Source organism: Sceloporus occidentalis, unplaced genomic scaffold, assembly GCF_023333645.1.
Source record: "Sceloporus occidentalis isolate IW3139 unplaced genomic scaffold, rSceOcc1.0.p SCAF_2, whole genome shotgun sequence".
NCBI lineage: Eukaryota > Metazoa > Chordata > Lepidosauria > Squamata > Phrynosomatidae > Sceloporus > Sceloporus occidentalis.
Window position 1 is genome coordinate 82,100,373 of NW_028316982.1, and position 16,838 is coordinate 82,117,210.

Below are 16,838 nucleotides of genomic sequence, written 5' to 3' on the forward strand. Positions count from 1 at the left end.
TTGCTAACTTTAAATAGTTCATATTTCTAAATGTGTACTTCAAGGTGGGAAAGGATTTCTGATCATATTGTATTTGTTTAGATTGATGTAGTTGGTTCTTGGCTATTGTGTGAGCAGAAAGCTAGGACTGAGATTAATAATAATAGTAATTGTTGTTGTTTACTTGAAGGTATTTTAAGCTTAATTCTTTAATGAGAATCAGCAAAACCAGTTTTAAATTTTTACAGAATATTTTAGGCAAGTAAAATACAAACTGTGAAGCAGCAATCACAGTGATTTTACCAATGCTTTAAAAATTATTCACTGGAAAATCACATAATTTACTCTCCACATACATATGATGAGCTTAGGAATTTTGTGTCACATGACTGAATACATGGTACTGAGACTAACTTTAAAAGGTATACTTCCTTTGCATGATCAGACGTGAGAGAGAAATTTGAAAGCTGAAGCTGAGGTGAAAGAAACTGGTTCCTAATCTGAAGCATCTTTGTTGAACAAATCAGGCTTCAATTCTAGAAAGCATTACATTTTAGAAGAATGATCTGTGGGCATCATACTTAGCACTTAACAGCTAAATCCTATACACATACATTGCAAAGCAATTCACACTGAGCTCAGTGGATCTTATCTCAGGTAAATGGATACAGGACTGAAGCCTGCCTAACTGATTTTTAAATTTTTGGTTGATCTTAATAATATCAGAGAAAACTGTCTTCAGATTTTTCTGAGGCAACAAAGCTCTAATAGCATTTCTTCTACTGCAGAAATAGGAGGGTAGGTATGCTGAGACATTCAACCAATTAAAGTCAATTAATCACTATTGATATAGAATGTGAACAAATAACATTCAAAGTTAAACAACTACAGACAGCTGAAATCAATATTTTTGTATGGAAAACTGTGTACCTGACCTAACCTGAGCTTCAGGAATACTGCAGGATTTAAATTGAAATAAATGCTGTAAAACTTTCAGCTTCTCTTAGTAATATACTGTATTAACACATTTATTCCAAAGAATGACTTGTTTCCATTTTTGCAAAGGATTATATGGATAATGTACACACTACTTAGTTGCTCATATAGGGTGAGAATAGCATAAGGAGGTATGAACAAAGCCAAGTACGTACTGATAATTTCAGAGCAATGGAAGGAGTCAAAGAGTAATGTTTACTGGAGTGGGAGAAAGGAAGGATATGCAAAGTAGTTGGAAAGTATGGAGGTGTTTGAAACATGCAGTCATTAATTTGAAAAGTATATGTATACTAGATTGCAACTACTGAATTAACTAACAAATGAAGACAATGAATCTTTAAAAGAGTGAAGGAGGAGAATGCTTGTGAGATGCCAAAAGCACAAAAGTTGCAATTATTGAATAAAGACTTAATTAGCCGAGTCTCTTATAAATAGCTATGCTTGTACAAATAGAACGGAGTAGTGCATCTATAGGAAATTGCAGAACAAAAGCAGGACAACATACATGAAATGTTTTCTGCATTTCATTTGGGTCAGATGACACTGCTGTATATTTTGGTTGATTTTAACATTTAGTTACATAGCTGTCTTCTCTGTTTTTAAAGAACGAAACAGAGATTTCTTGGGTAACTCACTGCCACTGCTAACTGTAAAATTAACTTGTGACGTAAGAATAAACAGAACTGTGATCTTTTAATTTTAGTATTCTTTGAATGCAATTATGTTAGCAAATGCATGCTTTTTTTAAACAGCAGTTATTATATGTGTATGAGAAACAAAATGAAGCAGACTGAAGGTCATTTACAATATTAGAATGTTAAGTGTCAAAAAGACATTGAATTATGTATTGAATGTATTGCATCGAGAATAATTATTTCATGAAAATAATCCAAATTAATATAGCAACATGATTGAGACTCACAATTCTAGGAAAAAAACCTATAGCTGAAACTATAGATTGCTTAGCACAATGGATGCATATGAATTAACAAGTGAGATTATTATACATAGCATGGAAGATTTCAAATCATCTTACCCTTCTCTATGAGCTTCTCCTTTTTCCAGTTCCTGAATAACACCCAGCAGGACCTTTATGGTTTCCTGACTTGAGCTGATCAAGTTCTCCATCATCTGCAGCTGTGCTTTCAAGTCTACCACTTCTGTGTGAGGCACAATTTGTTGACATCCTTCACTCACAGCAACGGTTGTCTGACAAGGCTGTTTTCCTTCCATAGGTGACACATGTATCTGAAGGGTCTGTTCATTACATTCAGTTGATTGGCACTGTGCCTGCGTTGAACAGGCCTGAGCTGCACTTACGGCTTGTGATTGCAGACCATTAAGATGCACTGTTCTTTTTTTGTCCTCCTCGGCTGGGCACAGAGACCAGTCATTCCCTGCTGCTGCAGAATTTTGCAGGTCAGTCTGTGAGGCGTGTGAACTGGATGCAGGCAAGTAGACAGAAGCTACTTCTGTCTTGAACACTTTTCCATGGGTGGACAGATTAGCCTCCTCACTCTCCAACAGCTCAGTATGATATTTTGCTTTGTCATGCAGCTGGTAATCAGGCTCTTCTAAAACAGAAGCTGCTGCATTTTGAAGAGAAGGAGGTTCTTTAGTACAGCTGTGCAAATCAGTGCTTCTACATGTCTCTGAACAGTTGTCACTAGAAGGCTGCTTTATTGCATTTATGCGTTCATTAGTATGTGAAATAAACTCAGCTGTCACAAACCCTGTGACTTTCTTGCTACTATGAGCAGCCTCCCCTGAGATGTTGCTGTCCTTATCTTTAACATCTATTAGGAATCCATTGTTTTGACTTGGAAAAGTGTCAACAGAAGCTATGCTTTTTATGATGTTTCCCTTTTTCCGGTCCAAAGGAAATGTCTGGTAACACTTTTTAAGTTCAGGTGAAGTCTGAACTCCTGTACTTTTAGTAACGTTAGGGATTGATCTCCGGGCAGGCACTGTCATATATTTCCGATAAGCTGCTCTGTAAGAGAGAGGCTTTGCTTCTTTTTTGTCACTCTGCTGCAGTGTAGAGAGTTGTTTGTCCCTCTGCTCATTTTGGGCCTCACAGATGTCTTTAAATCTCACCTGAAGGGCTTTGTTTCTTTTCTTGATTTGCCGGTTGGGATCCAGTGCATATTTCATCTCTAAGGCAAGTGATGTTGCTGAATCAACTTCGCTTTCAGAGGCTGTAAGCAAGCATTTGCTGGATTCCTTACTCTCCATGGCTCCTGTATTCAAAAACAGTGTTTAGGAATAATTGTATTATACTAAATATGTAAGCGCTTATGTCAAATAGATGAAACGTGAAAAGAAAAATGTTCAGGGACTCCTATCTACTTGAAAAAGCATCTGCCCATAATTTCTTTTGAATTTTTCTTCCACATTATCTTTGACTTCTTGCAGCACTAATGTCATCTCATAGGTAATAGTGGATTTGGATCTAGGAAATTAGAAATTTCAGTTCAGTTGAGCTCTTCCTGATGAATATTATTGTCTTGATGACGATAAAACTTAGTATCTGTCTATCTCTTTGAAAATATCTTTACATGCCATTATCTGAGGGACCCTTGCAATATCCCATAAGATTACTTATTCAGATCAGTGATTCAGTACAGCATGCTGGGTGTAGATGTGATGTGAATCAAAGTTCTGCTCAGCCATAAAACATTTTGGGATGACCTTTCAGCCAGTTACCCTCTCTCAGGATAACCTACCTCACAAGTTGAACATGAGAATAAACGTATGTTTGGGGTGGTAGAAGAGTTTCTTGGAGGAAGGACTGGATAAATAGAACTGTGACTAGATTGCAAATGGTCTGAAACAAGTGTGAAATCTCCTAGTGAGTTCATAGCAGAGGATAATGTGAATTAAGTCACACTGCTAAGACTGGAGTAGCGCTCTCTGTCTTAGTGAGGATATTAATAAGCAACAATATTGCCAAGAGATTGCATACATGGTATTTCCCATGATATTTAAATAGGTCTAGCCGTCCCTGTTCATACACATCAGTGAGACTACTGGAGTCTAGACATATACTTTGCATTTGCTCCAATACAGTTCACTGGGTTTTCCTTCTGCAGTATGGGAACAATAATAATTTCCATGCTGAAGGACAGTCAAGGAGAATTCCACCATGATAATAAAGAATATTATGGAACAATGATTATAAAGAATCTTACGGATCAAAGTTAGTTTGTTTTTCTTAAGTGGAGGTGGCAGTGGATTATAATTTGTTACAGTTGTTGTCCTTGAATGATAAACAATTTCTTTAACTAACAGTTGTAGGTACTTCTTAATGTTTCATCTTCTTGGTGTAATGGTTCTCAACCCTTTGGTCCTTTTTACCAAAAATTAAGAACCACTGCCTAAGACAGTCTTTATTAAATCCTGAATACAGTTAGCTGTTGCTGCATTTTTCATCACTGCACAGTGGATATCTGGAAAGATTACAGACAACACATAAACACTTTACTCTAAAGTCAAAGTGTTTTAGTATGGGCAGATGTGTATGTGTGGGTACTCATTTTGTATTGGAAATGGAGCTAAATGGGATTTCTTTGTGTGATGCATCATATTGACAGGAATAATTTTAGCGGATATGTTGTTATGCTTGAGTAGTCATCCAGATTTTTAAAATCTTTCTGTTCCTTACAAGCAAAGCTAATAGTTTGAAACTGTGGATCTAGTTAATTGTTTACATGGCAATGGAGCCATATTTATTAAATAGTCAAATCTAAATATGGAACTTTTAATTATAAATAACATGAATGTGGAGCCTTGTGTTGAAGTGTAATGTGCATACTGTGTTCAATTATTAAGAATAGCTAAGATGTAGCAGGTGGCTGTTCAGTTCCATTCAGGGAATACTGGGAGGGTCACACCTTAGTTTATTATGCTGCCTCACAGCTGTTTTATCCACATGGCAAAGTTTATTTGATTGCTGAAGTAAGGAGAAAAAAAGCTGGCTTCAGAGAAACTGCACCAGGTTATATGAGGAGAGAATTCAGCCATGTTTGATTTCTTATCCATGATTTATAGCGATTATCTGGAATGCATGGGGAAGGAAAAGCATCTTTCAAAATTACAAAAACTAAACCTTTCCCGAGAGCCAGCACAATGAAGTGGTTTGAGCATTGATCTACCACTCTGGAGATCAGGATTCAATTTCCTGCTTGGCCATTGGGTGTCCTTAGGCAAGTCACACTCTCTCAGCCCCCATAATCCCATGATAGGTTTGCTTTAGGGTCGCTATACATTGGAATGACTGGAAGGCACATGACAACAGATCTTTCTTATTTTACTATACAGTAAACTTTCAAAATTAAATAGCATAATCAAGGTCAGAGAATTCAGGGGAAGGGGCAGTTTTTAAAAACATCTGTAAGGAAAAGGGCATCACAGATAAACGATGTGCTGGAATTTATAAAACTAGTAAGGACAATCAAAATCTTGGTAACAATGAACACCTTAAAAAATTGATTCCAAGGACTTTGAGTGGCTATTTATATATGTACTGAGGGTGGGGAAAAGTGAAGACTCTCTCCTTTATGTCTTCAAAAAGACAGTTTACTTGATCATAATTTATCTTCTCTTTAGTGAAATAGTGCTTACTGTAAAGGTACACAAAGAAAAGCTTGCCTACTCATGAAATGAAGGTGGAAGATAAAATGAATTAGTTGACTGGATAAAAAAGGGAGAGGCTTGTTTTTAAGGTTCATCCTACCTAAGCAAACCATTAGGTGCTTGCTTGTATCCTCTGAAGGTTGAACCAGCAACTTTATTGAAGATGAAATATACATTGAGTCTCAACCAGCAGACCAAGAGAATAAACTTATGAGATTTACCATTCACAAATTTCATTTATTTTGGCCAAACTGAAGATACTGAAGAGTACAGTCCAACAGGCCTTCAAAAGACAGAACCAATCTTTTCCCCTTTTAATGAAGTTTCATTTGCTTTCTCTGCCTACAGTACTGATTACTGTAGTTTATCAGTAAGAAATCTACCTGCTTCAGGTAGTGCCATCTGTTTTATTAAGATGCACACATTCTGATCAAATAATAATTTGTTATGATGAATAATGTTTTTTCTTATATATAGCAATTTTTGTCAAAGGACAAAAGTAACAATTTCCTGGAAAAACGTCTGCAATTCCTGTTTCATGCAAGGCGAAGAATCAAGAGATTATGAACCATTATAGCAAAACAGGTCAGCTATCTCTGTAAGATGTGAAAAATGCAAGCTTCTTATTATAATTTTCTTTATTCAGATATTTCAATGAAAACAAAACACTAATGTTTTGATTTAAAACTAATTCCTAAATGCAATTGTGAGTTCCAGTAGATCGGACCCAATGAATCAGTGGTACATAATTAAGTTAATGCTATAAATGTTATTCATCCATTCCGCCCCCTCCCCTGTGTAAGGGGGAAACCGTGTATGCTTGCACCCTATTGAACACAATGGGGTGTGTGCATGCGGTACAGTGTGGCGCACACCATGCACATGCATAGTATTCATTCAGTTGTACCGCAGCTGAAAGCCGCGTATGGGAAGCCCACATATGGCACAGGCAGACTGTAATAACTGCTCAAAGGAAGAGTGAAAATGATACTGTGTCATAAGGCAGAGTAAGCACCATGGTGCACATTTTTAGTTTAACTATGACTTTAACAGACAATAAATCAGGAATTTAGAAACTGTTGTACTGATTCAATAGTGGTGAATGATTAGCTAATCAATTTTTTGGTATCTTGAGTAGTATATTCAACTAATATTATTTTAAAAAGTATGTTTGAAGTACAAAGTGTCTTAATTTTAGAGGATGAATTCACATCCCATTAAGGGTTTAAGACAGGGGTAGGCAACCTTTTTGAGCCGGGGGCCGGGTTGCTGTCCCTCAGACAACTGGGGGGCCGAAGCTGGAGGGTGGAGCTTCCACCCTCCAGGGGCAGGGCCGCGTGCCGGGGTGGAGCGTCCACCCCGGGGGCAGAGCTTCCACACACACACCCCAGCCAGGCCTCCTCCTCTTTGCTGGCCCCTGACGGGGCCCCAGGCCCCGTCAAAAGCCGGCAAAAAAGCCGGCGGGGGCTGCCAGTGCTGAAGGCCTCCGCCTCTTTGCCGGCCCCTGATGCCAGAGGCCCGCTGCTGCCGCAGGAGCCCTTCTGGAGGGCCCCAGCGAAGGCAATGGGCCTCCCAGACTTCGCCGCCATTTTGAAAAAAAATGGCGGTGCCTGGGAGCCGGAATCGGCAGGGGCAGGCAGGGGCCGGCCAGAAGGCCTCCGCGGGCCGCATCCGGCCCGTGGGCCGGAGGTTGCCAACCTCTGGTTTAAGATGTACAAGTTGCCCCGTACGTTGTAGAAAAAATAAAGTGTGCTCTCCCACTTTTATATGTGCACAGTATCACTGTGTTTGCCTTGACAAATTTTAGGGTTAAGGAGAGCCTATTTAAAATGAAAAGTAGAGTAACCAAGTAACCTGGGTTAACTTCATAATATGTCAACAACCTTGTAGATTTAATGATATAAAGTGCAGAGATTCCACACTATTTCCAGTTGACATGATGTTTCACAAAGCAAAGTCATTCAAATTAACTACACTTATGACAGAATTGTTAGTAAAATGTAGAAAATATTTAGACAATTTAGAAATCAATTATTTTGCTTATAACTAGCCCTCTGTTTAAACTGTAAGCATATATGATGAAATATTTGAAAGATATACAGTAATGTAATTTTGATTATTTGGTATACCTTTTATCTTTAACAAAGATTTGGAAAGCTGCAATATATTTTTACATATCTCACTTTTCATTAAAAACAATCAAACAAACCATGACATGATACGGGCTAAGGATTCACCAAGAAAGTTTAAACAGTTAAGTTTCCAATAAGAATATGTGAGATATATAACAAAGATTAGGTACCAATTTGTCCCTTCATTCTCCACATGGTAATTTTTGCATGAATAGTTTTTCTGAGTGAATAAAGGGCATATGTTCTGCTTAGTCATGTGGAACAGAGTCAAAAATAACAATGATGGAAACAATAATGAAAATTGTTAATTAAGCAACTCCTTTGTAATGGGAAATTGGTGGTTCAGATTTTGCAACCTGTATTATACTAAAAACCCATGGGAACCAATAGGTTTCTTGTTATAAAACTGCAACTATAAAACTGAACTATTAAATTGCATCTAGAAAAATGTATCCTGAATATTCTGACAAATCTATAGGTTTCAATACAGGAGCACCATTCCACATATATGCCTGTCCAAAAACTGGGATCTGCTGGAGGAGCTTTTCTCTGAATTTCATCAGTGAGAGCAATATGCTGTGGGAGGAAGTGGGTGATGGCCTTCTCTGTTATGGCATCCCACTTAGAGACTACTCTCCCTCAGAGTCCCAACTGGTGTCAGGATTGCAGCCATTACGGTGAGCCCACGACATACACAGCTTTCAGCTTATACTGAAGCCGCAGTACAATTAAATGAATGGCATAGCCTTGGGAGGTTCCCTACAGCCTGCATTTCCCCTTTCCTTGTATTTAAGCACCTGTAGTTTGCATATATGTTATGTCTGATATATTTTTACTCTTTTCTATTGCTGATAAGGACCTGGTGAACACTGTTATTTTGCTTTTATAACCAAACCATCTTTTAAACTATAATTTTCTCTAATTTATTTCAGTTTTGGCCATGTAAATATATCTGCAAGATATGAATAAATTACATCATTAACATGTTCTACCGAAGCATTAAAAATACAAACCAGACACAAGAGTCCAAAACATATTGCTGAAATAATCCAGTTTGAGACTGCTTTAACTGTCCTGGCTCAGTGCTAGGGAATCCTGGGAATTGTAGTTTACTGTAGCACCAAAGCTCTTTGACAGAGAAAGCTAAATGTCTCACAAAACTACAGTTCCCAGAATTCCCTAACATTGGGCCAGGGCAGTTAAAGTAGTCTCAAACTGGATTATTTCATCAGTGTGTTTTGGACCAAGGTACACTGACTCCTCCACCTCTGACTTACCTACATTAATGGAGAAGGTCTACTGAGACTGTAATGACTTTGAGTTTCAGTTACAGTTCTCCATATTACAAGTACTGTAATCTTACATGATAGGCATTGCAACTTGAAAACACACAACAAAAATCACAATAATAATACATAGAACTGTAACTAGGGGTAGAGGGGAAAAGGGATGCAACATACATCTTTGTGTCCCCACCAGTTTGTATTTATGGCTATCTAAACAGGGAAAGTGAAAAAGGGGGGTTACTTAAACAGTATAAATTAAACAGTATAAATTAGAATATCTGAACATCTATACATATGACATAAGTGAACAAACTTTTCTCCAAGTGCCAGAAAACAAGGGCCTTAGAGGTGAAGTATTAAGAATGAATAAGAAAATCATGTGGTCTTAGAATAGTATCACATAAATTCCTACTAACAGGAACAGTAAAAGGGAACTTCCAGGGGTAACCATGTTGGCCATTTAGGAAATTCAATTAAAAAAATCCATCAAACAGTGATACATTTATTTAAAAAACAGTGGTTCTGAACAGACAGGCCAGAATAAAGTTGCTTCGGGTCATGCTGTTTAAATGACACACACATCTTAAGCGGCCAGAAGCTGTGCCAAAGCTGTGCTCCAGTCCTTAGGACTGGAGCATGGCTTTGGCGCAGCTTCCGGCTTTTTAGGACACATGCAGCATTTAAACAGCTTACCTCCAAAATGACCAGAAGCAGCTTTATTTTGGCCTGCCTCTTTGGGCCCAGTGATACTTTTATTTAAAAGCGAACTACTTCACAAAGTGCCCAGTTTAATTGTGTCATCAATGTACCTTCAATTCTTTTTCTTTCCCACCTTAACTGATTAAGTTCTCCAGTCCACTAGCGTGGAGAACTAGGACAATTCATATTTATCTCTTTTCATCAAGTTTCCCACAAACTATCTAGCATTTGTTTATGGATGGATGGAGGAGCAAAGACCCATAGTGCCTACTTACCTTCATCATTGAGGGATTGTGAGGCTGGAGATGAAAGATTCCACATCTCATTATCAGCTCCCTTAGCCATCATGCCACTTGCCTGAAAATATAATGTATATGGCATCACTAATAGGCATATAATGTATATGGCATCACTAATTTATTCCATTACGTTGTGCTAAAATCCACCTTTGGCAAAAACCACCACTTTACACTGATACTATCACTTCAAGAAAGGAGAGGTTAAGCTGTTGTGTCATATTTTCCTATGTTACAGTTTCACGCTAATTCAGTGCAATTCATTTTAGAATGTCTGTATTCAAATACTGTACTTTTTTTAAAAAAAAAATTGAAAAGGTATGCAGTGGGCCCTTGGTATCTGCAGGAGATCCATTCTGGATGCTCTGCGGATGCTCAAGTCCCATTGTCCTCAATGGTGGTACAGCCATGCAGCTGCACCAATTAAGGACAATGGGACTTTGCTGCCCCAGACACCCAAAGCCACCTCTGCTCTCACAGCGGCAGAGGGCCACCTCTTCCTTCCTCCTCCTCCTCTTTCCCGCCACCTCCTCCTCTGCTGCCCCTCCATTGGGTTTGCCACCTGCGAATGCTGGAATCCTCAAATGGCAAGTCAGCAGATATGGAGGGCCCACTGCACAACTCAGTCTGATTATTATTACATGCAAAAGTTTATAGATGAGACTCATTTTTATTTTTTGAACCAATCCAAGGCAACAATAAGGTCCTCTTAACAGCTATTCTGAAAAGTCTGTTAAGATATAAAATGAAAACAGCATATGAATTCAACCATGATAACCAAGCTGTATAATGCAGAGCTGAAATTAGTGGCGAGTGGGGTCACATAAATGTGGCCCACTCAGTCATGTTCAAGAAGTTCATAAAATTGGGAGTGCATATATTCACCAATATGTGGTCAACACACAGATGCCCATAACACAGATCTCTCCAAAGCCAGTCTTGGTTGGAAAGATGTTTCCCAGATCAAGATTCATAAAGGAAATTATAAGTACTGGCCCCTTTCTGTCAAATCTATGAGCAGGAGATTAACCTAGAGTCCATGTTTAGAGCCTGAAGTTCAAGTAGGCTGGTTATATTGCCCTGTTGACCCCACAAGTTCAAAAGACTATATTTCTTATATTTCATATTACTTGCCAAATTTGGGGACAGATGTCATTCAAGTAACTTCAGATGTGATACAGTTGGTTAGATTTAAAGTAAGGGGAAATGGTTACAACACTACTTTCTGTGCCATCTTAAAATAAAACTCTGAGCTGACTATGGAATGTTTGGTTAGGTACTACATACATCTCTCCACATTCACTGGAGTTAGGGGCACAGGACCCCCATGAATGTGGAAAAACCACAAATAGTTTTTGTGGGTTTTTCAGGCTATGTGGCCATGTTCTAGAAGTGTTTCTTCCTGACGTTTTGCCAGCATCTGTGGCTGGCATCTTCAGAGAATGCTTGCCTGGAAAAAGTCTCTCTCTCTGTGTGTGTGTGTGTGTGTGTGTGTGTGTGTATACTGTGTATAACCAACTTTTTCCAGGCAAGCATTCTCTGAAGATGCCAGCCACAGATGCTGGCGAAACATCAGGAAGAAACTCTTCTAGAACATGGCCACATAGCCCGAAAAAACCACAAAAAACTATGGATGCCGGCCATGAAAGCCTTCGACTGCACAAACCACAAATAACTAAACACTGTGTTTTTGCCTGAGAGAACACCTCCCTAAGAATCTCTAGGTCCTCCAGTGCAACTCTGCGGTCAACATCTGCCAGACATTAACCACAGAACTGCACTGGAGGAACTACAAATGTCAAGTGGATAGTTCTCTCTAGGTCCTTCCATTTGACTTTTGGTTAAAGTTGACCATAGAGTTGCGCTGGAGGACCTAGATATTCCTAGAGAGAACATATTTATAAAATCTGTGAATAATCAAATCCAAAAGTCAAAGGCACAAATGTGGAGAGATGAGTGTAGTTTCAAGCCACAATGCTACCAGTTCCAATCTTCAGCACCCCCAAATTGCAAGACAGCTTTTCTGATATGGGCTGGAAAACTGTGTGATGACATGTATATGTCTAACGAAGCTCTGGGATTTATAATTTATCAAGATATGCTGTGCTCCTCATGTAAAGGTTCCTTTTAAATTTTGAAGAGCTTAAAATCAACTTGGGAAGCAATACTGAATAAAAGGCATTTCTACATGCCCAGTACCCTAGCAACACCAGGTCCTGTCTGATCTTGGAAGCTAAGTAGGGTCCACCCTGATTAGTGCTTAGATGGGAGACCACCAAAGAATGTAGGCTGTATTTCAGAGGAAGAAACTGGCAAAACCACCTCTGAGTATTTCATGCCTAATGACTATAATAATTAATGGTTAGTATTTCTGGAACCTGAAGTCCTCAGCATCTTGGAGGACCAAAATGTAAGAGCCACTCCTGTAGATCAATAGAGATTTCTGGTTCTCATTGGTTTAATAGTAACTGTAAAAAAATGTTTCTAATTCAGTGGCAAACTGAAAATCTCTTAAGTGTCAGTGTTTTCAAACCATAAAATGGGATTATTTTATTTTATTTTATTGCTTTAGAACAATGGCACTACATGCTATTTCTCAGAACTGGAAGAGATTTTAATTTCTAAGTCTACCTTATTATTATTATTATTATTATTAACCTTTATTTATGAAGCGCTGTAAATTTACACAGCGCTGTACATGCAGTCTTTTTAGTTAGACGGTTCCCTGCCCTCGGGCTTACAATCTGAAAAGACATGACACAGAAGGAGAAGGGAGTGGTGGCGGGAAAGGGTAAGAGGTCCAGCAGTTCCTCTCTATCTCTGAGGCCTGGACCAAGGCAGATGGACTGGAGGGAGGGCTTGGCTTCAAAATGGAAGGTTAATCTTCATCCAGGGAAAATACATACTCTCAAGTAGGATAATACATATACAGTACATAGCAATACAGGAAATGGTTCGATAAACAGGCAACAAAAGAACATCAGATAGTAAGCGACAATTATGCAATGCCTGGGAAGGCTTCTCTGAACAGGATGGTTTTCAACTCCGTTTTGAAGCTAGTTAAAGAAGTGATGGCTCTTGCTTGTGGGGGAAGAAGGTTCCAGGAGTGAGGGGCAGCAAGTGAAAAGGGGCGAATCCGGGATGGGGCAGAGGAAATCCTGGGCTGAGACAGGAACCCTTGACTACCAGAACGGAGGGCCCGAGTGGGAAGGTGAGGAGAAAGAAGGTCTGATAAGTAAGGAGGGGCCAGTCCATGGAGGGCTTTAAATGTCAACAGCAGGAGCTTATACTGAATGCGGAAAGGGAGGGGGAGCCAGTGAAGGGATGCTAACACAGGAGAGATGTGGTCAGAGCGGTGGGCGGATGTGATAATGCGTGCAGCTGAATGCTGGACAGAGATTAAAGGACGGAGGTGAGAAAGAGGAAGCCCAGCCAGGAGGACGTTACAGTAATCAAGTCGTGAGATCACTAGGGCATGGACCAGGATCTTGGCAGTGGAGGCGGAGAGATACGGTCGGATTTTGGCAATATTGTACAAAAAAAATCTACAAGCCTTGGCTGTGGTCTGGATCTGAGGGATACACGACAGAGAAGAGTCAAAGATAAAACCAAGACTGCGGGCTTGCTGGACTGGTTGAATAGAAATGTTGTCCACAGAGACAGAAAAGGAGCGTTGAAGGGTGGGCTTAGGAGGAAAGACAAGAAGCTCCGTCTTGGACATGTTGAGCTTCAAACGCCGATGGCGCATCCACTGCGAGACAGCTGTGAGGCAGGACGAGACTTGCTGTTCAAGCCTTGGAGAAAGGTCAGGGGCAGAAAGATACAGCTGGGTGTCATCAGCATACAGATGGTTATGTTAATTGCTTGTCTTGCAGGCCCCATATTCTTCCAAACCTGTAGAATGTAACAAGTGACTATAGTTGATCAGTTCTTTATGCTGCTCTAATGATCACTCCTATATATGTGTGTATGTGTGTGTTCGCATTCTTTATCTATAATAATTCAGATGTAGATTTTTAATTGTATAGTTATCATGCTGTGTAAAAGAAATTTCATTAGCCCATGAGCAATACCTCTGCACTTCCCATAATTGCTTTTGCACCTGATGCTGAGATCATGACATTCTTGTAAAAAAAATAAATGAGATGCTGTGAGTCTCAGGTCTACCTACCCTGCCCACCCATCGTTCCAAGTGCACTCAGATCACTATTTCCTTCCTCTTTGTCCCAATGTTGCTACTTCGCCCTTCCAGTATCTCCTGCTCCCCTTCACCTTCTCAAAGGAAAACATAGAAAGGAAACAACTCTTTTGCTGTACAGAACAGATAGTAAAAAAAATCAATGTAGAGTAAATTGGAAAAATATAGTAGAAGCTTTAAAAAATTGCAACTGCCCCACAAAGCTCATAATGGAAAACAAAACAATATTTTATAACATGATTTTGTGAAGCACCTTTCAAAGGTTTTGAAATACATTTTAGAAGTAAATAATATTATTGAAAAGAGAAATTCAATATGCATTTCAGTGTGAAGAAATCTGAAATAAAATGTGAAATAATATGGAGCACTGAATGTAAGACAAACCTACAGAAAAAAATTGGATATGGGGGGCAGGCTAAAGTGTGATTTGAAAGCACATAGGTGCATGTACACACACAGAGACACACACACAGAGAGTGTCTCCTGACTGGGGAAAGGTGAAGAAGTGTTCATGATGAGCTAAGAACCTTTCATTTTGCTTTTCTCAAGTGTCACTGTAGAGATATACCTGGCACAGAAGTATAATCGCTTTATTAATTATACATTTGCTCCCATTGGGTTGGGGAGGATGAACTTTCTGATAACTGTTTGCATCAGAACATGTTACATCTTGTTTTATATGCACTTGCTTTGTTCATAAAACATTATTATCCCAGTTTCACTGTATCAGATGTCATTGACTGGAGTTTTAGGTCATCAGTGATTCAGATTCAGTCCAGGAATCTAGGACTCTGTGAGGCATCAGATAATGTGGGGTGTTTCACAGTGTCACTTACTACTATTGTGATCCTGTCCACAACAATTTCATTCAGATGTTTTTTCAATGTATTGCTAGTTTTCTTGTTATCCCCCCTCTTCCCCAAAGCCAGAACTCAAGCCCTCAGTTTTAAAACATGAACATTTTAATAGGACAAGAAGCCTGGAGTCTCTTTTGCTGTTGTTGTTAAAGTCAAGTTGGCTACACTTATGGTGACACACTGAATGAGAGAATTCCAAGATACACTGGCATAAACAGTCATATTCAGGCCCTTCATAGTCAGGGCTGAAGGTTCTGAGTATTTCATATTTCTCACAGTCTATGTTACTGTTATATGCATTATGCACTTCAGACTTTCACATTGGAGTGTATCAGTAGCTGAACATCCTTTTGATGTGAGTCCAGTTGCATCATTAGACAGCGCTACTCATATGAGTCCTCTGCTATTCCCCACTAGCTTGTTGTGTACCTTTTTTTATCTTCCAGCATTACTTCTTGTTTCATTTTCGTCTTTCGCGTTTTGTGAGTGTGTGTGTGGTAAAAGACACTCAGAAGTGGATTACCAGTGCTTCCTTCTGCACTGTACTAATGAATGTTCGCTGTGGTGTCATTGCCATTGTCTCTTGTCACTCCCCTACTGTTACCCAGCAGTAGCTGGGAACATCAGCTGGCTTCTCATCAAAACCCTCTCTGATTTGGGAGACTCTACCAGTAGCAGGGCTACCATCTGTGTAGTTTCTTGCCTCACAAGATCATAGTTCCACCATCATAGAAAGGTGGTATAATGGTGAGCTTCTGTTGTTAATAATGTGTAAAAAAATAAATACATGTACCATAGCCCATTTATTGTGTCATGGTGCTATTACTTGAATTCATAGGCTTTGCCTCACTTTTACATGTGTTACTTATTTGGCGTCTGCAGTTTAAGTGAAAAGGGCATCATCTTCAATCTATACCCACTACCCCCATGTAATGCTTTTCATGGTCACACACCATGCCCACTATCTCGAGTTATTTGCTCCAAAGAGGATAGCTTCCTTCATTTTTTTTAGAACCTAGGCCTGTCTCCATGGAAACAAGAAGGCCAGATATTATACACAGAATACTACTTTTGCCCTTTGTTAGGGATTCAAAGAGGCTGTAACTACATCTACAGCAGATGAAAAGGATCACACAGAGAAGAAAAATAGGTGTGATTTCAGACATACTTTGAAAATGTGTGAATTTGTATTATGAATAAAAATGTTTTCCAGAGTGGAAACTTAAAATAGTGTTCATAAAAGTAAAGAAAGTCCACGAGGAAGTCCTTGTGAGAGGCTGCTCCCCCTTCCCTATCAGCTGTGTGATGGCAGTTTATGAAGGAGGCTGGAAAATAAGCTCTATTTTCAGGAAGTCCTTGGGATTCTGAGCTACTTTTATTTTACACTGAATAATGTAATTCTCCAAATGTGTTATATTTGTACAGAAAGCATTCCACTTGCCTTAATGGAAACTGCCTGTCTAAAGTCATAGGTATCAAGAGGGCATATCCGTCAGTCAGTCTGTCATTTTGCATGTGACCTTTTGTGGCTGCAGCAATATTGTTACAATTGTTACAATTACAATGAAGCCTGAATGAAAATAATTTGCCCCATTATTAGGATTGTATGGAATGTATACATCGAATTTTAGCTATAATTTAGATTGTAATAACATATCTTATGTTTCAGCATGGTATTTGTGGTGGCATATCTATATCACCGAAAGTATGTTTGCCCTCTTACCCAAAAACCATTACGATTTCTTTGGCACCGTTATGAT

At 39.1% G+C, this 16,838-nt stretch overlaps 2 protein-coding genes across 9 annotated transcripts in view; one reads left to right on the top strand and one right to left on the bottom strand.

Moving 5' to 3' along the window:
* DOCK1 (dedicator of cytokinesis 1) overlaps window positions 1-16,838 on the top strand; it is a 502,791-nt gene that overhangs the window by 237,408 nt on the left and 248,545 nt on the right. The window lies entirely within an intron of this gene.
* INSYN2A (inhibitory synaptic factor 2A) overlaps window positions 1-16,838 on the bottom strand; it is a 79,628-nt gene that overhangs the window by 50,708 nt on the left and 12,082 nt on the right. For all 7 annotated transcript variants that reach the window (XM_089510141.1, XM_089510138.1, XM_089510137.1 and 4 more), the window contains exons 2-3: window positions 10,003-10,084; window positions 2,012-3,215 (exon numbers count right to left, since the gene is read on the bottom strand). In XM_089510141.1, the coding sequence (XP_089366267.1) occupies window positions 2,012-3,215; window positions 10,003-10,075 (1,277 nt within the window). In that variant the 5' untranslated portion in view covers window positions 10,076-10,084. The remainder of the gene's footprint in view (window positions 1-2,011; window positions 3,216-10,002; window positions 10,085-16,838) is intronic.